This window comes from Leopardus geoffroyi, chromosome E2 (assembly GCF_018350155.1).
Source record: "Leopardus geoffroyi isolate Oge1 chromosome E2, O.geoffroyi_Oge1_pat1.0, whole genome shotgun sequence".
Classification (NCBI taxonomy): Eukaryota; Metazoa; Chordata; class Mammalia; order Carnivora; family Felidae; genus Leopardus; species Leopardus geoffroyi.
This window is the reverse complement of record NC_059335.1, coordinates 34,675,418-34,703,349: the sequence shown is the minus strand read 5'-3', so window position 1 is coordinate 34,703,349 and position 27,932 is coordinate 34,675,418. Positions and strand designations below refer to the sequence as shown.

The 27,932-nt window shown below is 49.3% G+C and overlaps 1 protein-coding gene across 1 annotated transcript; it reads right to left on the bottom strand.

Moving 5' to 3' along the window:
* On the bottom strand, window positions 1-27,919 carry ADGRG3 (adhesion G protein-coupled receptor G3). Its single transcript, XM_045442894.1, is given in 13 exon segments — window positions 1-849; window positions 2,730-3,013; window positions 4,325-4,418; window positions 4,614-4,748; window positions 4,751-4,893; window positions 6,930-7,042; window positions 7,176-7,276; window positions 7,446-7,485; window positions 8,010-8,144; window positions 9,002-9,148; window positions 10,696-10,831; window positions 22,938-23,097; window positions 27,636-27,919. Coding segments are annotated over 13 exon segments (1,659 nt in total). The 5' UTR covers window positions 27,694-27,919; the 3' UTR covers window positions 1-736.
* Between the last annotated feature and the right edge of the window lie 13 nt (window positions 27,920-27,932).

Here is a 27,932-nt window from a genome sequence, read left to right as displayed (position 1 = left end):
CAGCCCAGCCCTCTCCCCTGCCCTGCCCCTCGGCCCTCAGGTGTGCGGAGCTCTGGACCATCTGCCTTCCACCTCACTATGACAGCAGATCAGAGGTCAGGCCACACATGTGGCGGGCAGGGTGGGGAGGGGAGCCTGCTTATGGTATCACACCCACTATTGAGTAAGTGGCATGCTCTGAAATTCGGTGTCCCCAGACAGCTGGAGGGTGGGAGGCCCCCGGTGGCAGGGGCTCCTGCCTATCTATCCATAGATAGACCCAAACCTCCAGTGCACAACTGTCCAAGTGCCTGAGAACAGGCAGCCAGAGGGTGGGGTTGTGAGAGGGCAGCGGTAAGAGGGAGAAGAGGAGAGGCTGGGACTCCTTCAAGGGGCAATTCTGATAACAGAGTCCCCTGTGACTAAAACCAGAGGTGGCCAGTGGCAGAGATAAGCTGTTTTGCTCTGTAGGCAGATGGTGCAGGTACAGGTGAGGGCACTGCTCTATGCTGGCAGCGGTCTTCAGACTCTCGCAATCCCGGATTTGTGGACTCTAGGACCCGTGGAAGTATCTGGATGGAACCACTGAGGCCAGGTGGTCCAAACTGGCCCCCATCCCCTCCCTTCCCCAGCCACATTGTACAAACATAGAAACTGAAGGCCAGAAGGAGGCAAGGAGCAGCCTGAGTTCACACGGGGAGTCAGAGCCGAGTCCACAATGTGCGGCCGGCTCCCAGCCTGACCGCACGGAGGCCCCCTATTCTTGAGACGCGGTGTGGACCTGGTCGATTCTGGCGGTGCCAGAAGAGGAGGACACGGCAGTCCGGCTGGGGAAGTAGAGCACGGCGAACCAGCAGAAGATGAAGACACCTGTCAGGAAGGAGAAGGACCGGATGAGCTTGGGGTCGGACCGGCAGGGCGCTGGGCAGCCTGGCTGGCGGCCGCCCGGAGGAGAAATCTCTCCACTGCAAAAGCTCAAGAACGTATGGAAAAATCAGGCAAAAACGAAGCCAACCCCTGAAAGAGAACCAAATGGGAATCTTGGAAATGAAAAGCGGAGGCCATGAAATCACGTATGCGTACACCTATCACAGAAAAGAAAGAGCAGGATAAAGGCATTTTCAGACATACAGAACAGCCACCACTATGGTGACCTTCCTCTACCCGCCTCCACGAAGGATGATTACAGGATGCACCCCAGCAGGAAGAAGGGGGAAGGTGGGAGCTGTCAGAAGTGTACCAAGTACAGACATTGATAGAAAAGTTAAAACTCTGTGTGTGCTTCAAAGAAGTTTACGCCGCAAGTTTTAACCACGATGGACTATTGAGAAGCGTTCAAGGGCAGCTGAAGTGTAGGGACTGTTGCGTTTGGGAGGAAGAGAGATGGACTGAGACCCGCACACTCAGCTGAGACAACTCGGTAGGGGGAAGCGTTCAGGCGTCAATATTCAGAGCAACCTCCAGAAGAATAATGATATAATCTAGTTTCGAGGTGTGTCCCTCCCCAGCCCCAGATGTTCCAGATGTGGGCTCCTGTTTCTTCCCCCGGGGATCGTCTCAGAGAGCCTGCTGTTGCTGAACAGAGTCCACACAGACCGAAGGCCTACTGTGTCCCCCACAAGTACTGTCTCAGGTACTCATTATGAAGTCTGGTGAGATGCCTGGGTGGCTCGGTCAGTCAAGCGTCTGACTTTGGCTCAGGTCATGATCTCACGGTTCATGGGTTCGAGCCCCGAGTTGGGCTCTGTGCTGTCAGCGTGGACCCACTTCGGATCCTTGGTCTCCCTCTCTCTCTGCCCCTCCACTGCTTGTGTTCTCTCTCTCTCTCTCTCTCTCTCTCTCTCTCACTGTCTCCCTCAAAAATAAGTAAACATTTTAAAGACTTTAAAAAATAAGATGGGGGCGCCTGGGTGGCTCAGTCAGTTAAGCATCTGACTTCTGCTCAAGTCACAATCTCGTGGTCTGTGTGTTCGAGCCCCACGTCGGGCTCTGTGCTGACAGCTCAGAGCCTGCTTGGGATTCTCTCTCTCTCCTCTCTGCACATCCCCTGTACTCTCTCGCTCTTCGTCTCAAAAATAAATACATTAATTATTTACCAAGCTGTGTGTATGGCACAGTGTGAGGAGCGAAGAGGATGGGGGGACCGTCACCCACAGCCTGGGCGCCTTCTCCTCTGCTGGGAAATCAGAGGGAGGACGGGGTGGGGAGCAGGAACACACCTACCCATCGTTTCCTCCGCTAATCACTTCCTTCTGCCAGCACAACTCCTTACAGACTGTCCATGTCATGTGGCCATCACATCACGTGACCCTGCCCTACAGGTCACAGCTGACTGGACCAAGATGTCTCAGTCTGATCCTTGACTCTCCTAAAAACACGGACCGGACTGAATCAGAGCACCCTCCCTAGACAGAGGTCACGGACGGTGGAAGAAGCCGTCTGCAAGCCTGGGTAGGAAGGGACAGAAGGGACAGAGGACAGAAGGGACAGACAGAAGGTGAGAGACTACACGCAGCTCCAGAGAAAAAGACGGAGGCGGTATCTGCTTTGGTTTGGGTGGCTTTTCCTGACTCTGGTACCCATTCCCACGAGGCCGGTCAGCCTTCCCGTCCTGGGGTCCTTGGGAGAGCCCTTGATTTGAGCCAGCCTGAGTGGAATCCTGTTTCTCGCCATCTGCCTCCTCCCCATGCCCCCAAAGCACCCCCTTGCAGGTGAGGCAACCCACCACCGCCCTGGCCCGGAAGCCTCACCTTGCAGGGAGTTGAACAGCGCGAAGACATAGATGGTGGATCGGCCCAGGGGCGTGAGGATGGCCAGCCACCAGGTCACACCCACCAGGCTCGAGAGGCCCAGCACGGTGAGCACTCCCTTCCAGTTCGGTCCCTGCTCCTTGCCTGCTGTGGCAGTCGACAGAGTGAAGATCTTCCAGGCCACCAGGCCCAGGACCACAGCGCTGAAGAGGCAGGTGATAAGGAAGTAGCCGTGGACGGTGACGTAGAGGGCAGAGACAGCGGTCTTCTCGCGGAACCAGCACCTGGAGGCAGTAGATGGCCCCTGGGATTGGAGAGGTGGCCCTGTCCAGCAAGCCCCACGCAGTCTTCCCTAACTGACCTTCTGTGCTCAAGAAGACGCCTTCCCCCACTGCTACCCACCAACCCCCTATTCTCCTGGGAAGGGGCTGTCAAAAGGCTCCTGTCTGCCATCTCTTTAGGCCAGCGAGGGCAGGGGCACCTGGGTGGCTCAGCCGGTTGAGCGTCCGACTTCGGCTCAGGTCGTGATCTCGCGGTTTGTGAGTTTGAGCCCCATGGTGGGTGCTGACAGTTCAGAGCCCGGAACCTGCTTCAGATTCTGTGTCTCCCTCTCTCTCTGTCCCTCTCCTACTTGTGCTCTGTCCCTCTCTCAAAAATAAACATTAAAAAAATAATAAAAATAAAATTCTTCCTAGACCAGCGAGTGCAAAGGGGCAAATTTAGGCCCAAAGACATGTTTCATTTGCCCCACATCATGTTGTTAAACAATTGAATTAACAACCACCCTTTAAAAAGTGGGAGGCTTGGTGTAAGCATCCAGATTTCTGCTTCTCTTGTAAAACAACACCCAGCAGCTCTGTGGATGCCCTCCAGAGGGACGATAGATGGGTGTGTGACTCCCAGTCTACTGCAGTCTCCCCCTGGGCCACTGCGTGCGCTTATGTTACCTCTCTAGCCCCTGTGGCCCCTGCATTTGAGGTCCTGGGAACAAGACCAAGGCCCCACCAGCCTCTCTTAGCACAGAGCCATGGGCCCGGGGAAGGCATTCTGGGGGAGGCTCAGCTCAGCCCCGTGCAACACGCACTGCAGGGCAAAAGGTGTGAAAGAATATGTTCATCACACCTCATTGTACAGATGAGGAGACTGAGGCCCTGGGAGGGGCCAGGCTAGGCCACACAGCAATTCAGAGGCAGAGCCCAGAGAGAACCAGGGCTGTCACCAATGTTGGGCAGGCTGTGTCCTGCACAAGGGCAGCTGGCTGAGGGCGCAGGTGGGGCTGAGCCCCTGGCATGACAGGTTGGCAGAGCACCTTTTTAAATTTGCCCAAAGGTACCATATGCGCCGGTGGTGGCCCAGGCTAGAGCAAGGCATCCTGCCTCAGCTCGCTTTCCTCCATTTCAGACCCCCTGTCTCACTGAGCTTTCTCCATCCAGTCCTCAGTTTACCACTCCAGGCCATGAGCTAGCTGGAGGATCCTTTGCCTTGACTTACTCAGTCTCTCTTCCCAGGATTCCCTCCTCTCCCCACATCCCTCTGGCCCAGATATGTGCAGCCAGGGACCTGATGTCACCCCTGCTCCCACAGCCACCACTCACAGCTCCAGCGTGGCCATGTTCTTCTTGTCGCGGATGGCATAGTAGCCATAGCTGTTGGCGCTCCCGGTGCCAATGACGATCAGGGCAGGCAGGCCTGTGCACAACAGGAGGGGCTGCGGCATTGCTGGGCTCCCTTGGCATGTCCTCCTCCCAAATCCCCTCCAGCGGCCCATCCCCCAGGTCCTGAGCCTGTACAGCAGAGGGAGCCCCTTCTCTGCCCTAGGCGGCTCTCCCTCCTGTCCCCCTCCCAGGGCCAGCCATGCTCACTGCCTGTCTGAGCTGTACCTACCCCAGCCCACGAAGCTCAGCTTCAGGAAATAGTGCCCAAAGTAGGTGTTGAAGACCTTGATGACGAGCAGGTAGAGGTGGAAGGCTTCCAGGCCCATCCAGGTAAAGGTACAGAGTAGGAAATAGTGGAAGATGGCCCCCGGGCCCAGCAGGTGGCATCTGACCGCTCACGGCCATGCCCCACATTGATGAAGAAGGCTAGATTCAGGAGAAACAAGCTAATGCTCAGGGCCACGTGGACCTTGGGGGCATCTTCTGACTTGAACCGCTGCCGGTAGAACCTGGGGTGAGAAGGGCCAATGAGAGGCTGCAAGAGGACGCAGCTCCCTTGGGGCACCGCGGCCTCTCCATTCCACCTCCTCTGTTCCTCCCCTGCCAGCAGCTGGAGTGCAGATGCTGTCCGGTTCAGGTGCAGAAGCCATCTCATGGCCCTCAGGGTCCTGTGGGGTCCAGATCCTGCTGGCCTCATCCCTTGACTCAACGCTCTGGCCAAACTGCATTCCTTGCAGTTCCCTGAGCGCATTCTGCTTTTCCACACCTCCCGGACTTTGCCCCTGCTCTTCCCTCTGCTCTCAATGCCTTTCCCTACTCTTCCTTCAAAACTTCCCCGGGCCTTTCCTTCTGAGGAAGCTGTCTCTGACTGCCACTTATTCCAGGCTGATTTGGAAGTTTCCCGCAGCTCACTGTTGCCAACCCCCTCCTCTCTGGCTGCGACCTCGGGCTAGCACAGTAGGCCGGAGCCAGCCTTGCGTGCATTTGGTTGAGTGAGTAGATGGACTGCGGGACTGGGCACGGGTGCATGAGGCTGGGACGTCGTAGGGAGAATGAGGCCCGGAGAGGGCCGGAGGCTCACTCCCTGTCCGTGGAGTTCACACTCTGAATTCCTAGCAAACAGATCCCCAGGGCTCTCACTGGAGGGATGAGAGCCCAGGGCTGCCTGGACAGGAGCATGAGGCATAATGTGCATCTCACCTGAGACGCCAGGGCCCACCCTCGAGAGCTGGTGACGATTCCTTCTGGCGCTCCAAGCCGGGCTCACAGGGTCCAGCGGCGCGGCCAGCTGGCAGGTCATGCTCAGCTTGTTGGGGATGGGGGCTGTGTCCCAGGCGGGGGCTTGGTTGGGGACAGGGGTGGCACCGCTCACACTCACGGCTTGCTCTGAGACGGAGGGAGTGGGGCTGCTGGGGGCTGCAGCCCAGGCCCGCATGGTGACAGAGGCAGAGAGGTATGTGGAAAAGGGCAGTCAGAGGGCCCCAGACCGAGTCAGGAGACCCCAGGGCTGCTCCAGGTCAGTTACGGGTGGGGAGGCTGGGGTCCAGGGCAGGCTGGGGCATGTGGCTGCTCCCACAGGCTCCTTCAAGCCCACAGTTCCTGTGGGTCCCTCGGCCATGGCCTGGACCCAGAGAACCTGAGCACAGGCCAGTGATCTCTGCCTGTCCGGCACCCAGTCCTCCTTCTGGAACAGGTTTCCCTGAGGAACCCCCTTTCCCGCTCTCAGCCCTGCAGTTTGGCTGAGGTTGACCCTTTGTTAGTTCAAATAAAAGCAGGCACATGACCTGGCTTGGCCAATCAGTGTAACCCACCCCTTGACCACAGTGACCTGTTCCATCATGGGCAAATGGTTCAGGTCAGAGCAAAACTCAACTCTGGTATACACGGGATAAAATTGCATAGAAATACACACACACACACACACACACACACACACGCACAGAGGAAGGAATGCATGTAAAAAATTGTGGAAACTGTATTCTAGTTAGTAGCACTGTACCAATGCCAATTTCCTGGTTTGGGTATTAATACTACAGTTATATAAAATGTTATCACTGGAAAAAACTGGGACTCTATGTAGTATATTTGCAACTTCCTGTTAGTCTATAACAATTTCAAAATAAAATGTTAAAAGAAAAAGGCTTTAATTCTGGAACTTCATTTAGAAAATTCACTGCTTAGGCAGACAAGCCTGGGACTCCCTGAGTGTGAAGAAGCTGCTTGACAAGGCTGACAAAGGAGAGAGCAAACTTGGGAGAAGCAGAGGGAGAGCAAGTCTTTTGAGCCCCTGGATCCAACCGTGCCTGAAGGCTGCCTTACAGGAACCACACATTCCCCATTATATTTGAGTGACTTTGAGTTCCTGCCACTTTCAACTGAAATAACTCTGACACATTTCAACCCCCAACCCCATTTTACAGATGAGGAAACTAGGGTTTGGAGAGGATATCTATAATGCTGCACAAGCAGTGTACTTTCTAGCCTGCACCTCTCCTGACTTTCAGGACAAGAGGGAGACATGGGGTGGGGGGGGGGGGTCACCCACCTCAGGGCAGCATACAGGAGAACAGTGAAGGCCAGGAAGATCATCGAGGCTCCACAGCCAGCCTGGGAAATGCGAATGAGGGCCTGCACCGTGGCCCGGTCCAAGATCGGCCTCTGTGGGCAACACCCCCGGAACCGGAACCGCATCAGTCAGAGGCCAGGCCCCACACATCCCAAAGCCCCTGGCCCCTGCCAGGCAGCCTCGGTGCCTCCAGAACTGCTGGGATCAGGGCGGGTGAGCTGTTACCAGCAGCAAAGCGAAGAAGGTCAGGTGGTCACAGCGACAGACAGTCCTCTTGGCGCTGAGCTCTGTGGAGCAGCCTGTGGAAGACCAGTCTCCTGTTGACCCTGGAGAGGAAGGGAGGGGAACATAGGAGAGTGTATGGGAATATGGGGGAGTGGCGGGGACCTGAGAGGAGGGGAGGGGAACAGAGAGGAAGGAAGGGAGGGGGAGGGGCCCTGCCGGTGGCGTTCTGCCCCCCACCTCGCCAAGGGAGCCCGCACTCTCCCTGCCTACCTTTAGTCACATCCCAGAATACACAGCTGAAGGTCATGTTCTGAAACCAGAGAATGGGCATCAGGGTGGAGGCATGGGGCAGTTGGGAGAGGAGAGAGGGCCGAGGAGAGTGTGGGGAGAGGAGGGGAGAGGACAGCGTGCTCCCCCACCCCCCGCTGAGTGCGCATTGGGTAGAAAGCAAGGCTCACCCCGTGGGTCACACAGGACCATGGGCTGCACCATTTGGAGTGCCGTGGACCAGCGCGTGAGAGGCGTGGGGCTGTGAGGGGGAGGGTTGCATGTCTGTGTGCGTGTGCCTTTGAGGGAGCATGTATGTGGGTGGCATGCTGGTGGGTTTGCCAGGCCCTATGTGCACGCCCAAAAGCACGAGTGGGAGGGGACCTGGGGGTCAAATGGACATTCGTGTGCAGGTGGCATGTGTCCCTGGGCACAGCCGTGTGTACGGTCTTTGCGGCTTCTGCCGGGTGGAGGTGCAGAGTCCTATGCATGTCTGCCTGTGTGCTTGTGGGTGACCACCCGCCTGTCTGCCCCTTAGTAGCTGCCAGGCCCGGACTGGGGGCTCACAGAGGGTGGGCGCTGGTGGGAGAAGGTGATCTCCAAAGGCTCAGCCAGCCTGCTGACAGATATATTGCCCAAACTCAAGCCCACCAGGCGGTTGTTCAACACGCTGCTGCTGTCCTCCAGGCTGAGCTCAGGGCCCTGTGGAGGGAGATGGGGAGCTGGGCTTAGGAAGGGGCTGTCCCAACCAAACTCTGTGGGGGTTCCTGGGAACGTCCAGGACCCATCACCCTTGCCTAGAGAGTAAAGTCTGTGGCTAGGGGACCAGGGGACCGAGGGATCATGGGCGACTTTCCTCCTGCTGCTCCCTGTAGTCCCCTGCCCAGGCTGGACCCCAATGAGCCCAACACCCCAGGCCAAACGGTCACAAAGCCATGCGGCCAACAGCTCTCCATTGCCGGCCCCAGGGCTCCTCTGCCCACTTAGGTGGAGGAGCGTAGGGCTAGAAGAAAGACCAGCTGTCCCACTGGAGGGCAGTGGGTGCCTACGGGGGGTGAGCACCGGCCCACACCAGCACTCATCGTGCACTCTGTCTACACGTGAGTGGATTACACACCTCTGGACAGGCATGCCTGGTACACATTTGCAAGAACCTGGGTACCCTCGCTTGTGTGGACATGGTCACACAGGAGCACAGGCGATTACATACACACCAGGAGTCTGAAAGAATATGCGCATCTGTACATGCACAAGGACACACAAGGGGACATGAATGCTCGGGATACACGTACAGGTCCAACCAAGGACACTGGTGCGTGGGGTCCAAACATCTGAGTGTGTGTGACCAGTGTGAGTTTGCAGTGCATAGACTCCGAGGACAGAAGCCTGGGATGACCTTGGGCTGCTTTAGAAACGTTCTCCGGAGGCTCATCACCTCCTCCATCCCCGTTGGGACCCACAGCAAAGACCCGAGAGAGGGCAAGCTGGGGCACAGGTCCCTGGTGAACCGAGCACTGACCCACTGAGCTGCCCTGAGCCTCCATCAGGCCTCTCCTCACCTTAAAGAGATTCCCTGGACCGATGTCCAGGAGCGTGATGGCCAGCCGGACCACCGACCTGCTGTCCTGCAGGGATTCAAAGAGACTCCGGGGCAGCCGGACTCTGTCGGGGGGCTCATGCTCCTCCTCTGTCACTGGCCTTGGAACCTGTAACCACAGACCCCGCAGATCCCGTCTTTCCCCCAGGGTTCCAAGACACCCGTCTTGTCATTCCCCTAGTTGGGAGGGGAAACTGAGGCATTGGGTGGAGGGATGGTGCCCTAGGGCATCACTCTGAGAGGCAGGACACCTGGAGGCACACTGCAAGCTCTGCTCTGTCCAGACTGTGAGCCCCTGGACAAGCCCCAGCCTCACGGACCCTCAGTTTTCCCAATATGGAGAATGGAGCTAACATGTTGCCTGTGTGGCCACCCATCAGGGTCAGGCCCAAAGAAGTCGGTGAAGTTCAGTTTACAAGTGTGAGGGAGGGTCGGCCAGCTTCCTGCCAGCCCTTGTAATTACATAGGGCTTTATGGTGATGGTGTCTGGCTTCTGAAGCAGGAATAACTGGAAAGAATAAAGTCCCCAGAAAGGGAGACCATGAGAGCAGAGGCAGAGAATACAAAACACATAGAATGTGATTTCCCCCCTGCCTGACGACATATTTGGTAAAAGCTGAGAATGGTTAAAATACTAAATTTCATTGGTAATTTGTTCATTCTCTGACCTCACTGGTCCACTGGGCTGCAGCCGGGTCCCAACTGGTCCTGCCTCAAAAGCACCCCGTGGACACTGGAACAGGAGGAGCTAAGGGTAGGAGGCGAGAGCCCCACCTTTGTCCTTCCCATCTGGACCCTTGTCAAAGAACATGGGGGTGGTCTCTGGGGTCAGCGGGTGCCCCCAAGCAGAGGGCTCAGCTGCTTGGGTCACATAAATAAAGGGTTGGGAAAGGTCTTCTCTTTCATCACTCCTTTTCCAGACAGACCTAGAAGTACCTTGATGATAGCCAACTTGTCTGCTGCCTGAACATCATCCTCAGCTTCCCTCCTTAAGGGAGTGAAGTCCCTGCACCCAGGACTCCCTGTGCATTATCTCACTTGCTCCCCCCACAACCTTGAAAGTGGGCACTACTGTCACCGTTTTTACAGATTGGGGAAACCAAAGCTCAGAAGATTTCGGTCTTGAGCTCAGTATCACATTAGCTGGTAAAGGGCAGCGCCGGGATTTGAATCCAGACCAGTGTAAATCTAGAGTCTGCCTGTGGGGCCCTTTGCAGTATGGTGAGGTGCGCCTTTACCTGGTTTCAAATGTGTTCCTTGGGAGGGAGGGCAGAAGGGAACCTCTGACCTTGGAGGAGCCTTAGTGCTCATCTTACAGAATAGGGCTCCGGGGCCCAGAGACAGGAAGAGGTTTCCTGGAGGACACCTAGGGAGGGGGTGGGGAGCCCAGGACTGGAACCCAGATGCCCTGACTCTCAATTTGATGACCTTCCCTATGCGTCTTCCTCCACCCTGGGTAATCTGTCACCAGGATCCACTCATCCCAGTAACTCCCTAGCACCCATTAGCAAAGTGGCAGAGCACTACCAAATGGGACAGGCGAGGGATATAGTTTGGTGGGCACCAAGCACAGACCAGGAGTCTCTCAAAATTCTGAAAAATACGTCTGAGGGAAATGGAGCCAGAAACAGCCAACAGGGACAGGGACCTCTTCACCTGGGAAGGCGTCAGAGAGAAGAGCAGGTCTTCTGAGATGTTGGTGCTGACACTCTGGACAACAGCCTTCAAAAAAGACGTATTCACTATCCCCATCTGATTTTCCACCAGATGGAACTCGTATTTCAGCCAGTATCTGCAAAGGGCCGGGAATCAGGGAGAATAGATAGAGTCTTGCAGGCTGGGATTACGCACTCACCTGGTCCCCAGCCTGGATGACAAGGAAGCCACCATCAGGTTCCTGGGGGAGGAGGGGTGACCCAGAATATCAAAGAAAAGACCCTGGGATCACGGCGGGAGAAGCAGGGTGTCGTGAGAGCAAGCCAGGCTCGTTCTGGGAGATTCCGGCCAGTAGTCCCTCTGAATAGTTTATGTGTTTGTCTTTTTTGGTAACAATATATACGTAACGTAAAGTTTACCATTTTAACCGTTTTAAAGTACACGATTCAGCGGCATTAAATACATTCACAGTGTTGTGTGACCACCATCGCTACCTAACTCTGGAACGTTCTCATCCCTCCAGAAGGAAACCCTCTACCCATGAAGCAGCCATCCTTTCCCTCTTCCCTCAGCCCCTTGCAAACACTAATCTGTGAATTTGCCTGTCTAGAAGTTTCTTATAAACGGAATTGTATATCTGGTCTTTGTGTCTGGCTTCTTTCATTTAGCATGTTCTTAAGGTTCATACATGTTGTATAAGAATGTGTAAGTATTCCATTCCTTGTTATGGATGAATAAAACGCCATTCTATAAATATACCACATTTTCTATATACACTTATCCATTGATGGACATTTGGGTTGTTTCCACTTTTTGCCTATGATACCCAGGGCTGCTTGTATTCAAGTACAAGCTTTTGCTTGAGGACTTGTTTGGAATTCTTTGGGGGTATATACCTAGGAGTGGAATTGCTGGGTCATATGGCAGTTCTGTGTTTAACTTCTCGAGGAAGTGGCAAACTGCTCTCCACGGCTGTACCAGTTGACATTTTCACACCAACGTGGCAAACTGCTCTCCACGGCTGTACCAGTTGACATTTTCACACCAACGCTCAAGGGCTCCGTTTCTCCACATCCTTGCCAACGCTTGACATTTTCATTTTATGTTCTTTTGTTTGCAATGATAGCCATCCCAGTAAGTGTGAAGTAGTATCTCATTGTGGTTTTAATTTGCATTCCCCTAATGACTAATGATGGTGAGCACCTTTTCATGTACTTAGTGGTCTTTGTATATCTTCCTTATATAATCCTCTGAGTATTTCAAACAGTAGGATGATAATTGCGTGGCATGAGTGCCAACTCACATTTATTGAGCGCTGGCTACATACTGGGAATTCGCCCTCTAAAGGCTGAACTGTATGGGAAATGGCTTATGGGCACTGAACCAGTGTTAGAAGTATAGAGAACACAAAAGTTAATTGCCATTTATTTTATCACAGCCCCTTTGCCATCAGCTAAAAGCAACCCCCACCCCCCGCGTCCCCCCTACTTTCCACGGTACTGAAAGATCCCCGTGACCAGAGTTCCTTTTCCTAAGCTGGGGTCCTGAGGTGTGCTGCCTACCTTTCCTTAGCGACTCTGAATACGTGAGGGCTGAGGTAGCAATGGGAGGGAAGGGGATACAGCCAGATTCAACCAGATCAAGGCTGTTGGAAAGGAGTAGCTAAGGAGAGCCTGCCAGGGAGACAAAACGGAGGCTTTATATTGCACACTATAGAGAGTAACCCATGCAAATATGTGCAAATGTGTTTAGGTGGGGCAGGCAATTAGAACACCATCCAGCTAGAAAGAGTGGGGTGAGGTTGTCAAAATCTGATTGAGCTACACTGAGTCTAGCTTTTTATTTACCCTTTAAAATTTTAAACAAAAAATACCATGATTTTCATTGTTACCAAATAAAATAAATTCAATATTTTTTGTGCACTTAATTGTATCTCTCTTTCTATGTGTGTGTGTACGTGTGTGTGTGTTTAAAAATCTTTGACCTCACAAAACAACTCAATTCACTTAAAAAAATATTTTCAATGTTTATTTATTTTTGAGAGAGAGACAGAGAGACAGAGTGTGAGCAAGGGAGGGGCAGAGAGAGAGAGGGAGACACAGAACTCACACAGAACTCAAAGCAGGCTCCAGGCTCTGAGCTGTCAGCACAGAGCCCGAGGTGGGACTCAAACTCACAAACTGTGAGATCATGACCTGAGCCAAAGTTGGATGCTTAATCAACTGAGCCACCCAGGTGCCCTGCTCCCAATTCACTTTCTTAAGGGAAGATTTCCTGATCTAGTTTCCAGAGCACTTTTAAAAATTGTTTTAGTTGTGAAATGTAACATAGAATCAAAAAGTCTAATGCATATATGTAAAGTTGAATTTTTAATTACAAAGTTGATACCCATTTAAACATCATATTCTTTGTCTGCTATTAACATAGCTACTCGGATATCTTTGGTTCATGTTTGCATGATACGTGTTTTCCCACATTGTGCCTGTTTTTACATTGTTAAGTGGTGGGAGTTTCAACAGCTTGCCTTTTATTAACCTCCCTAGGAGGGGATATCTCGATGTTCTCCAGACCTCTGAATACCTAGGAAATTCCCTGAAGGGAGGGGCCCCTGAACTCTTGTGGGGTTTATTTGCCATGTTCTAGTTCACTTTCATCTTCCTAAGGCATCTTAACTACTTGCCACTTTCTGCTCATCAGATCCAATCAACATAATGTTGTCCATAAAGCAGACCAGGGTGATGCTCTATAGAAGGTCAGGATTAATACAGTCTCTGTGAACTATATGACAGAGATCAAGAGAATTGACATAGCCCTGAGGAAACTGTGCAGTATACTGTTGGTTTTGCCAGGTAGAAGTAAACTGCTTCCAGTAGCCCTTGAAAATTAGTATGGAAAAAAGTGCATTAGCCATGGAGTAGCTACATATCAATTGCCAAGGGAGGTGTGTTGATTTGTTTGAGTAAACGTACTCATCTGGGACAGGAGCTGCAATTGGACAGCAGCTGCTGGTGGTGACCACCTGATTAGTGTAAGACAGTCCAGAGTCATTCTCCAACACCCACCTGACTTATGGTGAGGTAAATGGAGTTATGGGAGCCATCACCACCCCTGCATCTTTCAAGTCTTTCCTGGTGACATTAATCTCTGCAGTTCTCCCCAGGGAGGTAGTTTGGTTTCTGGTTTACTATCTTGGTTGGGAGATGACATTCCAAATCTTCCATTTAGCCCATCAATGGAATGCTCTTCCAGAACAATTCAATGGAGAAAGCATTCTTTTCAACAAATAGTGCCGTAACCATTAGACATCTAAATGCAAAAATTAATAATAACTAATAATAATATAAAGTTAGACATTTACCTCACCCTGTGCACAAAAAATTAACTCTAATTGCATAACCTAATTATAAGAGCTAAAACCATATACACTTGTAGAAGACAACTTAGAAAAATCTGTAGCTAGATGAACATCTCTTTGATACGATATCAAACACACACACACACACACACACACACACACACACACACACATTTAAATTTGACTTCCTCAGGGCGCCTGGGTGGCTCAGTCAGTTGAGCGTCCGAATTCAGCTCAGGTCATATCTCATGGTTTGTGAGTTCGAGCCTTGCGTCAGGCTCTGTGCTGACAGCTCAGAGCATTGGAGCCTGCTTCAGATTCTGTCTCCTTCTCTCTCTGCCCCTCCCCACTTGTGCTCTGTCTCTCTGTCTCTCAAAAATAAGTAAATGTAAAAAAAATTTTAAATTTGACTTCCTCAAAATTAAATGTTTTTGATTTTCAAAAGACATTGTTAAGAAACAAAAAGACAAGACATACACTGGGAGAAAATATTTGTAAATCATACATCTGATAAAGGACTTGCATCCAGAATATAGAAAGGATTCTTAAAACTCAATAGTGAGAAGATAAAACCCAATTTAAAAGAAGAGGGAAAGGTCGGCAGGTCAACAGTGGGCAGAGAAGTAGGGGGACCCGAAGTTCTCTTGTCCCTCAAACGCAGCAGTATTGAGGCTAGAGGATTTGGAATTCCAAGAATCTGGGCTGAAGAGTGACAGAAACGTCTCTAGGGGCCCACGGGGACAACTTGGCGGGCCATAGGTGCATGATTGTGAACTGGGAGAGATAAGACAAGTGATGTAGGAATGGAGGGCAGGGATCCCCTTCTGTGCAGAGACAAAAGGAAGAGAAAGATAGGCTGTGGAAGTGTGGGATTGTATTTGGACAAGAGAAAAACCACGGACCGGGGATCGGAAAAAAACAGAAAAAGATCCAATTTCTAACTTTGGGGTTTTCCCCAGACTGGGGCCAGCTGCCCAGTTCACATGCCTGCGGGGAGGGGAACCAGCCCTGGGCTCAGTAGCCAGCTCAGAGGCACAGTCTGTGGTTGGTCGGAGAAAGCAATCCCCTCCCTGGAGGGCAGTGGAAGAAGGCAAAGAGCTGTTCCAAGGACAAAAGACCCTGCTTGCACCCACCAGCCAGAGACCCTTTGCCGGCTGGGCGGAGTGGCACTATCCCGGAACCAGGGCGTGCGGGGCAGGATCCTTTAAGACATTGGGGTTTGCATCCCAGCATCTGGGAGGAATGGGAGACTGTGGAGTGGAACTAATGGGCCTGCTCACGCCTGCACAGCACTGTGAGGACGGCCTGAACAGAGTGGTTTGGGTCACCCAGTCCGGGGAGGAGAGACTGGGGTGTCACCATTTTTCTTCCCATCACCAACAAAGTGGGGCTTCAGGAACAGACAGGGGGCTGGCAGTGGAGGCAGAACCTGCCTGCACCAAACCACACCCCTCCATGCCTGGTAACTGTGTATCCACTAGAGCAAGACTGACACTGACCTCCCCCAGCGGCCCCTCCTCCAGACCAGCACAGCCACCGGTTCCAAAGCACCATCAGATATCAGTCCAGTGGTTTTGCATCTTCTGACTTAATTCTTGGTCAGTTCTTATTACATATATATATTTTTTTCTTTTCGTCTTCTTATTTCTTCCCTTCTCTAGTCTGGTTACTCTGGCCGTTGGTTTGTTTAAGCAGACGTAATTAATCTATTTGTTTTAAACCTCTTCTGTACCTCCTTCTTCTTTATTCTCCTCTCTCTCTCTCTCTCTCTCTCTGGATTAAGTTGTATAGTTACTCTCCGTGGTCAATTTTCTTTTCTTTTTCCCCACCCCTGTCATTTCTCTCTTTGTATGGGATAAGGCTTCTTCCGCAACCACCAACCCCGTTTTTTAAAAATTTTTTTCCAGGGTTACTTCAATGAACAAATCAAAACACACCTGATGGAAGGTCCAAACCACCACTACGAGTAGAGAGATAAAGCAACCAGAGTCACAACAGCAGACAGCACACAACACACTCCAAAAACACCTCCTGAAGGGCCAGGCCCTGGACGGCATATGACCCCTTTTTAATATAGTAGTGCTCACAGGTGCAGGACACATAACAAGCTATTAAAACACATAAAGACAGAAAACTAGCCAAAATGATGAAATGGAAGAGTTCTCCTCAAAAGAAATTCCAGGAAGAAATGATAGCTAAGGAATTGCTCAAAACAGATATAAACAATATAGCTGATCAAGAATTTAGTATAATAGTCATAAGATTAATTGCTGGGCTTGAAAAAAGCATAGAAGACAGCAGCAAATCTGCTGCTGCAGAGATCAAGAAACTAAGAAATGGTCACAACGAATGAAGAAATGATGTAAATGAGGTGCAAAATAAACTAGACGCAGTGACAGCAAGGATGGAAGAGGCAGAGGGGAGAATAAGTGAAATAGAAGATAAAATTATGGAAAATGATGAAGCCAAGAAAAAGAGGGAAAAAAATACTGGACCACAAGGAGAGAATTAGAGAACTAAGTGACTCAATGAAATGGAATAATATCCGTATCATAGGAGTTAAAGTAGAAGAAAAGAGAGAGAAAGGGGCAGAAGGTGTACTTGAACAAATTACAGCTGAGAACTTCCCTAAACTGGAAAAGGAAGCAGACATCCAAATCCAGGAGGCACAGAGAACTCCCTTCAGATTCAACAAGAATAGGTCTTCTCTATGGTATATCATAGTGAAACTGGCAAAATCCAAAGATAAAGAGAGAATTCTGAAAGCAGCTAGGGACAAATGGGCCTTAACCTACCAGGATAAACACATAAGGGTAGTAGCAGACCTGTCCACTGAAACTTGGCAGGCCAGAGGGAGTGGCAGGAAATATTCAATGTGCTGAATAGGAAATATATGCAGCCAAGAATCCTTTATCCAGCAAGCCTGTCATTCAGAATAGAAGGAGATAAAGGCTTTTCCAGACAAACAAAAGCTGAAGGAGTTCTTTACGCTAAACCAGCCCTGCAAGAGATCCTAAGGGGGACTCTGTGAGTGGAGTGCTGCAAAGACTACAAAGGACCAGAGACATCACCACAAGCATGAAACCTACAGATAACCCAATGACACTAAATCCAGATCTTTCAATAGTAACGCTGAATGTAAATGGACTAAATGCTCCAATCAAAAGACATAGGGTATCAGAATGGATTAAAAAAAAAAAAGATCCATCTATATGCTGTTGACAAGAGACCCATTTTAGACCTGAGGACACCTGCAGATTAAATGTGAGGGGATGGAGAACCATCTGTCATGCTCCTGGAAGTCAAAAGAAAGATGGAGTAGTCATACTTAAATCAGACCAACTAGATTTTAAACTAAAGGCCGTAACAAGAGACGAAGAAGGGCATTATATCAGAATTATGGGGTCTATCCATCAAGAAGAGCTAACAATTATAAATGTTTATGCCCCCAATTGAAAGAACACAAATATATAAATCAATTAATCACAAACATAAGCACTCTTATTGCTAAGAATACAGTAATTGCAGGAGACTTTAATGCTCCACTTATAGCAATGGACAGATTATCTAGGCAGAAAATCAATAAAGAAACAATGGCTTTGAATGATACACTGGACCAGAGAAACTTGACAGATATATTACGAACTTTTCATCCAAAAGCAGCAGAATACACATTCTTCTCAAGTACACATGGAACATTCTCCAAGATAGATCACATACTGGGTCACAAAACAGCCTTCAATAAATATAAAAGAATTGAGATCATACCATGCATATTTTCAGATCACAATGCTATGAAACTTGAAATCAACCACAAGAAAAGGTTTGGAAAATGTCCAAATGCATTGAGGTTAAAGAACATCCTACTAAAGAATAAATGCGAATTAAAGAAGAAATTAAAAAATATATGGAAGCAAATGAAAATGAAACCATGACAGTCCAAACCCTCTGGGATGCAGCAAAGACAGTCCTAAGAGGAAAATACATTGTAATCCAGGCCTATCTGAAGAAACAAGAAAAATCCCAAATACAAAATCTAACAGCACACCTAAAGGAACTAGAAGCAGAACAACAAAGAAACCTCAAACCCATCAGAAGAAGAGAAATAATAAAGATAAGAGCAGAAATAAACAATATAGAATCCAGGGGCATCTGGGTGGCTCAGTCAGTTAAGAGTCCAACTTTGGCTCAGGTCATGATCTCACGGCTTGTGGATTTGAGCCCCGAGTCAGGCTCTGTGCTGACAGCTCAGAGCCTGGAGCCTGCTTTGGATTCTGTGTCTCCCTCTCTCTCTGCCCCTTCCCAGCTCATGCTCTGTCTCTCTCTCTCTTTCAAAAATAAATAAATGTTAAAAAAATTTTTTAAAGAAATTGAAGAAGACACAAAGAAATGGAAAAACATTCCATGCTCATGGATTTGAAGAACAAATATTGTTAAAATGTGAATACTACCCAAAGCAGTTTATACATTCAGTGCAATCCCAATCAAAATTGCACATGCATTCTTCTCAGAGCTGGAACAAACAATCCTAAAATTTGTATGGAACCACAAAAGACCCCGAGTAGCCAAAGTAATGTTGAAAAAGAAAACCAAAACTGGAGACACCACAATTCTGGGCTTTAGTCTCTACTACAAAGCTGTAATCCTCAAGATAGTATGGTATTGGCATGAAAACAGACACACAGACAAATGGAGTAGAATGGAGAACCCAGAATTGGGCCCACAAATGTATGGCCAATAATCTTTGAAAAAGCAGGAAAGAGTATCCAATGGAAAAAAATCTCTTTAGCAAATGGTGCTGGGAGAACTGGGCAACAACATGCAGAAGAGTGAAACTGGACCACTTTCTTACTATACACAAAAATAAACTCAAAATGAATGAAAGACCTAAATGTGAGATAGGAAACCATCAAAATCCTAGAGGAGAAAATGGGCAACAACCTCTTTGACCTCAACTGCAGCAATTTCTTGCTTGACACATCTCCAAAGCCAAGGGAAGTAAAAGCAAAAATGAACTATTGGGACCTCATCAAGATAAAAAGCTTCTGCACTGCAAAGGAAACAATCAACAAAACTAAAAGACAATGGATGGAATGGAAGATATTTGCAAATGACATATCAGATAAAGGGTTAGTATCTAAAATCTATAAAGAACTTATCAAACTCACACCCAAAAAACAATCAAGTGAAGAAAAGACATGAATAGACACTTTTCCAAAGAAGACATCCAGGGGCGCCTGGGTGGCGCAGTCGGTTAAGCGTCCGACTTCAGCCAGGTCACGATCTCACGGTCCGTGAGTTCAAGCCCCGCGTCAGGCTCTGGGCTGATGGCTCAGAGCCTGGAGCCTGTTTCCGATTCTGTGTTTCCCTCTCTCTCTGCCCCTCCCCCGTTCATGCTCTGTCTCTCTCTGTCCCAAAAATAAATAAACGTTGAAAAAAAAAATTAAAAAAAAAAAAAAAGAAGACATCCAGATGGCCAACAGACACATGAAAAGATGCTCAACATCACTCATCATCAGGGAAATACAAATCAAAACCACACTGAGATACCACCTTACACCAGTCAGAGTGGCTAACATGAACAAATCAGGAAACAACAGATACTGGCAAGGATGTGGAGAAACGGGAACCCTCTTGCACCGCTGGTGGGAATGCAAACCGGTGCAGCTGCTCTGGAAAACAGTATGGAGGTTCCTCAAAAAATTAAAAATAGAACTACTCTATGACCCAGCAATAGCACTGCTGGGAATTTATCCAAAGGATACAGGACTGCTGATGCATAAGGGCACATGTACCCCAATGTTTATAGCAGCACTTTCAACAGTAGCCAGTAGCCAAGTTATGGGAGGAGCCCAAATGTCAACTGATGAATGGATAAAGATGATGTGGTTTATATATACAATGGAATACTACTTGGCAATGAGAAAGAATGAAATCTTGCCATTTGCAACAATGTGGATGGAGCTGGAGGGTATCATGCTGAATGAAATAAGTCAGTCAGAGAAAGACAGATATCACATGTTTTCACTCATATGTGAAATTTGAGAAACTTAACAGAAGACCATGGGGGAAGTGAAGGGGGGAAATAGTTTCAAACAGAGAGGGAGGCAAACCATAAAAGACCCTTAAATACAGAGAACAAACTGAGGGTTGATTGGGGGGGGGGGGAGGGGAGAGGGGGAAATGGGTGATGGGCATTGAGGGGGGCACTTGTTGGGATGAGCACTGGGTGTTGTATGTAAGCGATGAATCATGAGAATCTACCTCAAAACCAAGAGCACACTGTATACACTGTAAGTTAGCCAACTTAACAATAAATTATATTTAAAAAAATTTTTTTAATGAAAGATGAGGGAAATATTTGAATAATCATTTCACCAAAGAAAAGATACAAATGGCTAATACGCACATGAAAAGATGTTCAACATCATTGGTCATTTGTGAAACACAAATTAAAACCACAGTGAAATACAACTCACACTCACTGGATTTGCAACTGACAAGGTTGCAAAGATGTATTAGACCTGCAGTCCTTTTGCATGCTGATGGAAAAGCAAATGATACACTTTGAGGAATAGTCAGGCAGTTTTTTAAAAGCTAAACATATGCTTACCAGATATCCCTGCAATTCTGTTCCTAGGTATTTACCCAAAAGAAATGAAAACATATGTCTACAAAGATTTGAATTCAAACGTTCATGGCAGCATTATTCATAATCACCAAACTGGAAATCATTCAAATGTCCATCAACTGATGAATGGATAAACAAAATGTAGTATGCCCACACAAGGGAATATTACTCAGTAATAAAAAAAGAACTATTGATACAAGCTAATATATGAATATAACTCAAAACCATGGTAAGTGAAGGAAGCAAGATTTAAAAGACAACATATTGTATGAGTCCCTTATGGAAAATATCCAGAAAAGGCAAATATATAGGGTAGAAAGCAGATCAGTGGTTGACTGTGGCTGGGTATATGAGCAGGGATTGTCTGCAAACAGGTATGAGGGTACTTTTGGGGCTGATGCAAGTGTTATTAAAATGATCATATTAATGGTTCCACACACTGCATAATATACCATAAATTATCGAACTGTACCCTAACAATGTATAGATTGAATGGTACATAAATTATACCTTAATAAAGCTATCAAAATTAATAAAAAGAAATGAGATACCACTATATCCTTTCCAGAATGGCTAAACTTAAAATGACTGGTAATACCAAGCATTGCAAAGGTGTGGGATAACTGGAATGCCCACACATTACTGGTGGGAATGTAAACTGATATGGCCACCACGGAAAATTATGGCAACGCTTACTAAAATTCATCATACCTTTGACATCGATTCCCTTCTAGGTATTTACTCAAGAGAAATGAATGTATATGTTCATGAAAAGACCTGTACGAAAATGTTGATGGCAAGATAGATTTTAAAAATTCATGGCAGTGTTATTCATAATAGGCCCTATTACGGACAAAATGTTTGTGCCTTCTCCCTAAATTCCTATGTTGAAATGAGTTGATGGCCAGACCCACTTCAGAGGGTTGTGAAGATAAAGGAGGTAACTTGGTTAACTGATGACTTGGGAACAGAATCCACATCTTCTGATCCCAGAGCCCCTGCTTTTTCCAAAGGGTTTATCCCCATCATAAAAGAGCACAGACAGGAGAGCACAGACAGGAGAGCACAGGCTATCCCTGAATAGCCTCCCAGAGCTAAGAAGCTACTGTCACAGGTGCCGGTGGGAATGGGAGTGTTTTCAGGCCCCTGAAATGACATAGTTCAATCAGATTGCCATCTTAACACCGAGCATGAGAACACAGGCTTTTCACTCATTTTTTTTTTTTTTCAGCAAGCATGAATTGAGTGCCAGCTATGAGGTTGTCCTGCATGTCTTAGAAGAATTCAATTATAGCCGGCTTTGATTGGAGGGGAGAGAGGCAAACATTTTTGGAGATGATTCTTAGAGACGTCGTATTCTAAACCCCTTCTCCCTCAACCCACTCTCTCTAATTTTTTGGCCTTATCAGTCTCTTGGTCTTACTGATTCTGCGTCATACGGTGTTTCTAATTCATCCCTCCTTTCCAGGTGCACAGGGCTAATTGGTGCTGCTGGTGGTGATTTAGCACCTACCCAGGTGATTCACTCCTACGCAGACACTGTGATTGCATCCTGGTCCATGTCTCTTCCTGCACCACCACCCTTGTATCCTTCCCTGAAACCGGAGTGATCTTTCTGAAGTGCGAAATTGACTATGCTTTTCTTCTGTTTAAAAACCTGTCCTTGCTCTGCTTCCTCCCACATTAGTACGGCTTACGCGACCCTTCACGCTTTGGTCCCTGCTTGTATTTCTAGTCTCTCCCCTACCCGGCCCACCTCCCCATTGTTGCCTGCATCCCCAGAATGTCACTCTTTCACATTTCAAAGCAGTGTGGTTCTCCCCCCCAACACTCCTGAAGTTCTGCTGCCTGTATCCCCTAACATTGCTTGGGTCCAATTAGAAAACTCCCATGGAGTCTTCAAAGCCTTTTCCTGAGTTGCCTCCTCTGTGAAGCCTTGGCAGTCTTCCTTTGAGCTAAGCCGGCACCTTGTCCACCCTTTTGTCTGATCACACTCTAGAATCATCATCATTTGGGCCCCTGTCTGACCCTCCACAATGGTAGGAACAGGGGCTGATTCGTCCCTGCATCCCCTGGATCAGAAAGGTCTCAGTGAGTAGATTGGAGGGAATGTGGGTGTCAACGGGGTGGAAAGGTGAGATGGCAGCCTCACTTTCTGGAGCCGTGGGGGCTGATAGCTCTGTCTCTTCCTAACAGCCTCCCTGCCACCCTTGAAGGAGCCCCAGATCCCTGCTCTAGCTCAGAGGGCCCCCTTACCTCTGTAAGTTTTTCAGGTTGCAGGGTTCATTCCCTGACTGCCTGCATTTTGTGAAGCAGCCAGCTGTGTTCTCCAGGTGGAAGGGCTCATAGTCGCCCTCGTTGATGAGCCCCAGGCAGACGTTTCTCGGTTGCTCCAGGATCTCAGAATTTTCCATACCTGAAGGGGGGATGCAGAAGGTGGGAAGGGTCTGGGTAGGGAGGCAGCAAGGGCGAGAAGTAGAGGGTAAGATGCTCAGGCCCCAGGGTCTGGTCATGTGGGCTGAAATTCCAGCTCCACCCATCTACGCTAACTAAGCACACTTGAGCTGGACTCAGTTTCCCAAGCAAAAGGAGATACTACCCCTGACCTCACAGGGCCGGTGGGATGCTTTGGGGGAAAGTGTGTACAAAGGGCTTGGCACATGGCTCCTATTACCCTTTACCACCTCCTCCCGGGAGCCTGCTGGGCTTTCCACAGTTGTTCCATATCAGACATTCCAAAGCCCTTGCAACTGTGGCCTAATGGTATAACCCTTGGGCATATTCTGTCTCAGTTTGCCTTATTCCCCCACGTTCTCATTACAACCCTCACAGGCTACCTCCTGGGGTAGGGGGAGAACACAGCAAACTGAGGGCCCCTGGGGCCCAGTGACTTGAGTGAGGTCACCAGCTAGCTGAGGGGCAGCTCCGGGGCGACAGACCAGCTTCCGTGACTTCTCGCTCAGTTCCCCTTTCACCTGGCACGGGGCACGGAATGGAAGTTCTGAGTCATTTACTCGCTGTGTGACCTCAGGGACACTTAAACTTTTATGTTTCCATTTAAACTCTCTGAGGCTCCATCTTCTCATCAGCTAAATGGGGCTAATAGTACCTTCCTTTTGAGTTTGGGGAAGGATTAGAGTTCAAACACATAAAGGGTATCGCTCATCGTAGATGTACAGAGAGTCAGTATTCCTTATTCCAGAAGGTGAGAATTTCATTGTAAAACCGACTCTTTATGTATTTGTGTATTTATGCTGGGTGTATGTATATGTATACATATTTACCTGTCTCTCAACAAAATTAATACACGAACAGAGGTTTGTTTTCTTTTTTAAAAAAACCGTACAGGGCACCTAGGCAGCTCAGTCGGTTAAGCATCCAACTTCAGCTACGGTCATGATCTCACGGTCTGTGAGTTCGAGCCCTGCTCCAGGGTCTGTGCTGACAGGCCAGAGCCTGGAATCTGCTTCAGATTCTGCGTCTCCCTCTCTCTCTGCCCCTCCCCCTCTCATGCCCTGTACCTCTCTCTGTCTCTCTCAAAAATAAATAAACATTAACAAAAATTTAAATAAAAAAATACATTAAACTGTACACAAGGACATAAAATGAAAAGTAAAACTCCCTGCAGTTCCCAGGTCACACTCCAGAGTTCACGACCCTTTGCAATTTACTGCACAACCTTGCAGAAATTTCCTATGTGTAGGCGAGTGTTGTGATATAAATCATTTTAAAATGTACGTGACTGGGATCGCTCAGCAATATATGTTGAAGAGCTTTCCACGTCGGCACCTGCCGATACGTGTCTTTCTGTGGACATTTGAACGCTGTTCCTTCCGTTAGGTGGGTCTTGTGACCCTTGTTCAACCGCTCCTCTGTTGGCCGGCTTTTAAGGTTGTCGCTCTTTTTTTTTTTTTCCTGTTTTGAACAACACTGCTTACCTCTTGTCAGCCTGTGTTAAGAATTCATAGAAAACATTGCTATCATAGGAATATCTGGGTCAAAATGCTGAGCTTTTAAAAATTGGTGGGTGTTACCAAATTTCCTTCTAAAGGGGATGCACCTATTTCTACCTGCAGCAAACGGGGTGGCTATGCCACATGTTCCTAATCCTAGACTTCACCAAACCTGCAAGCCTTTGCCAACCTGAGGAGTAAAATTATATTTTTGTTTGAACTTAAGAAGGAGTCGGAGCATCTATTTGTATGTTTTTTCCTGTGAACGGCATTGTTTTATCCGTTTTCCATTTGTGGGGGTGTCTTGACAACCTGTGCACCTTGGCCTTTCCGATGGGCACACCAGGAACGGTTGAGGGGGGGCTACCTCTAGGACGTGCAGTGCTAAGGGTGAGGTGGGTGGGGCGACATTTACTTTTCATTTCTTGTACCTTTCTCTGGTGTGTGGGTTCTTTTTCAAGAAATCACACAGAACATGACTTTCGCAATAGAAGAAACAAGCTAATTTTTAAGATAGAGACACAGATAATGGCAGATCAAAGTTAGAGTAATGTAGGGCTTTAAAAATTACATTTTAGGGGCACCTGGGTGGCTCAGTCGGTTAAACATCCGACTCTCCGTTTCGGCTCAGATCATGAGCTCGCGGTTCATGAGTTCGAGCCCTGCATTGGGCTCTGCACTGGCAGCACGGAGTCTGCTTGGGATTCTCTCTCTCTCTCTCTCTCTCTCTCTCTCTCTCTCTCTCTCTCTCTCCTTCTCTCTCTGACCTCCCCCAACTTGCGCCATCTCTCTCTCTCTCAAAATAAATAAACTTTGAAACATTACATTTTAGAGTGGATTTCATAATAATCAGATCTATGATGACAGTGTTTTAAGTAACCTATAAAGAAACTTTAACTTTCTGTTCGATTGTAAAAATATTCATGACACCGTTTAATGGGAAGAAGCAAATGCTCAATGAGCATGTGTATAATATGATCTACATTTGCTTTTTAAATAAAGGAGGAAGAGAGAGAGAAAAGAGGGAAAAAGAGAGAGGGGGAGAGAGAGGAGAGGGAAAGGGAGTGGGGGTGCCATTCTCTATGTAATCCTAGACCTCTTTGTGCCCGAGGGGTCCCAAATGGGTGCTGGGCACAGGTGGCACCCCGGCGGGTGTTAACACAGCCGCCCTCCTGCCTGCCTCAAAATGTTAGCACAGTCGTGTATGTGAAGCTTTTGGCGAGGGCAGAAAAGATGATTAAATATCTTTTTGCGTGAATATTTTTTGAAGACACTGGAAGCATTTAGTCCAGACAGAGACAGCCTGAACCAGGCCCGTGTGAGATGATGACAGTCCCCACCTCAAGACCTACACTACACTTCCCCATCCTGATCTGCCCCAGGAGCTGGCCTCCAGGAACCACCTCGATCCATGGTCAAGTGGGAAGCAGGCCGGAAGTCAGAGGGCAGTTTTTGCCCCTCCCTACAGCTCAGCATCAGGCGACTGCTTTTCTCTGCCACAGCCCAGCCTCGTTGGCTCAGGGCCTGGCCCTGCAAAGAAGTCACTATCAGTGTTTATCGAATGAATCAATCAAGGAGCAGACAATGCTGAGTAACCCATAAATATCCACAAAGAAGGAGACTTACCTTTACATATAAACATATAAATCTCTCAGGCCTCCTCATACTATTCAAATGGCTGATGCTTTGCCCAAACGGGAGCTCCCACATCGACCATAGAATAAACCCAGTCACTGTGGGGAGCCTCGAAGCCCCAACCAGCGTAGTTACCGCTTTTGTGAAGGGCCCGGGGTCCTTATGGTGCCCGCTGAGACTGGACAATAGCCACCACTGGTTATCGTGGTGGCCGGGGAGGGGGTCAATCTGTGAAGCATTCTGCCTGACGGCCTGTTCTGCCAGGAGGACAACATCATCATTCCCCCCCTTTTTTGAGTCGACTGAACTTTTCACTTTGCCGAATCTCCCAACATTGAAGAGAAAAAGGTTCTTTGAAGCCCAAAGAGCTTGACCCCATGTGACCCCATGACCCCACGAAAGCCACATGACCTCGTGTTGGACAGACACGTAAGGGGACCGGCATGCAGGCCACTCACTGAGTCAGGAGCAAAACAGGAGAATGGGGTGTCTGGGTGGCTCAGTCGATTAAGCGTCCAACTCTTGATTTCTGCTCAGGCCATGATCTCACTCTTGTGGGAGTGTGCCCCTGCCTCAGGCTCTGCGCTCTCAGCATGGAGCCTGCTTGACACTCTCTCTCTCTCCTCTCTCTCTGCCTCTCCCTCTCTTCCTCTCAAAATAAACTTCAAAAACTTGTAAAATAACAACACTAAAGAACAAAACAGGAGGGGCACACAGGGCACTGAGCTGGGAGCACCCCTTCTGCCCGAGAGGGTCACTGCAGACATCACAGGGTGCCAAGGAGGGTGAGAGCTGGCCAGGTGGGCCAGGTGTGGGCTCAGATTTCCCGGGAGAGAGTACAGCAAGGGCAAGACCTGGGGTCCTCAAACTGCTCTGGAGAACCACCACGTATGCAAGGCTGATAGCGGGTGAGGGGCGGAAAGCCTTGTTCCCGGCTTGGCTCACCGGAGACTAGGAGGCCATTGCCGGGTCAGGGAGAGGAGAGCTGGCGGGGGCAGGGGGAGCCATGGGGGAGCTCGGTGCAAGCCCCACCTGGCCTCAGCCTCCAGAAGTCCTGTCCCCTCCCCCAGGAGCTCAGAGGCCAGCTGGATATGAGCGTGTCCACGGCCCAGTTGTGTCCCAGAGCCAGGCCCGCCAGGAAACCACAGCCCAGAGTAGGGGCGGGAGGAGATCACCTGAGACCCAGGCTGACTCGAGTTCATCATGACGACGTCTAACTCAGGATGAGGTGAGAGAAGGTGCAGAGGCTGGCAGAATGGTCTCCTTGGACACACATGCTCAAGACACCCCGACCGTACCCCCTCCCCGGCCCCTATCCCTCGGTGTCCCGGGCTCGGGAAGAGGGGATGAGGAACCAGCCGCTCACCTGAGGCCCAGAGCAGGAGCGGGAGAAACAGGACCCTCAGGGCCCCGGGTGTCACCATCCTTGGCCAGCCTTGTCCGCGCTGGCCGGAGCCCGGTGTCTATGTGTCCCTCTGGCCCCAGGCTCTGCTGTGCGGCCTGCCTCCACCCCCTCCCCCCACGCAGCGTCACGGCTTCCTGTGGCCTCTTTCTCAGCCTTCCTGCTCCATGGCACCATCGGTTGGGTTGTGAAAGGTGAGCGTGGGGAACTGGCCAGCCCTCCTGTCTCCCCCCACTCTGCGACCGCCTGCAGAGGGGGCCG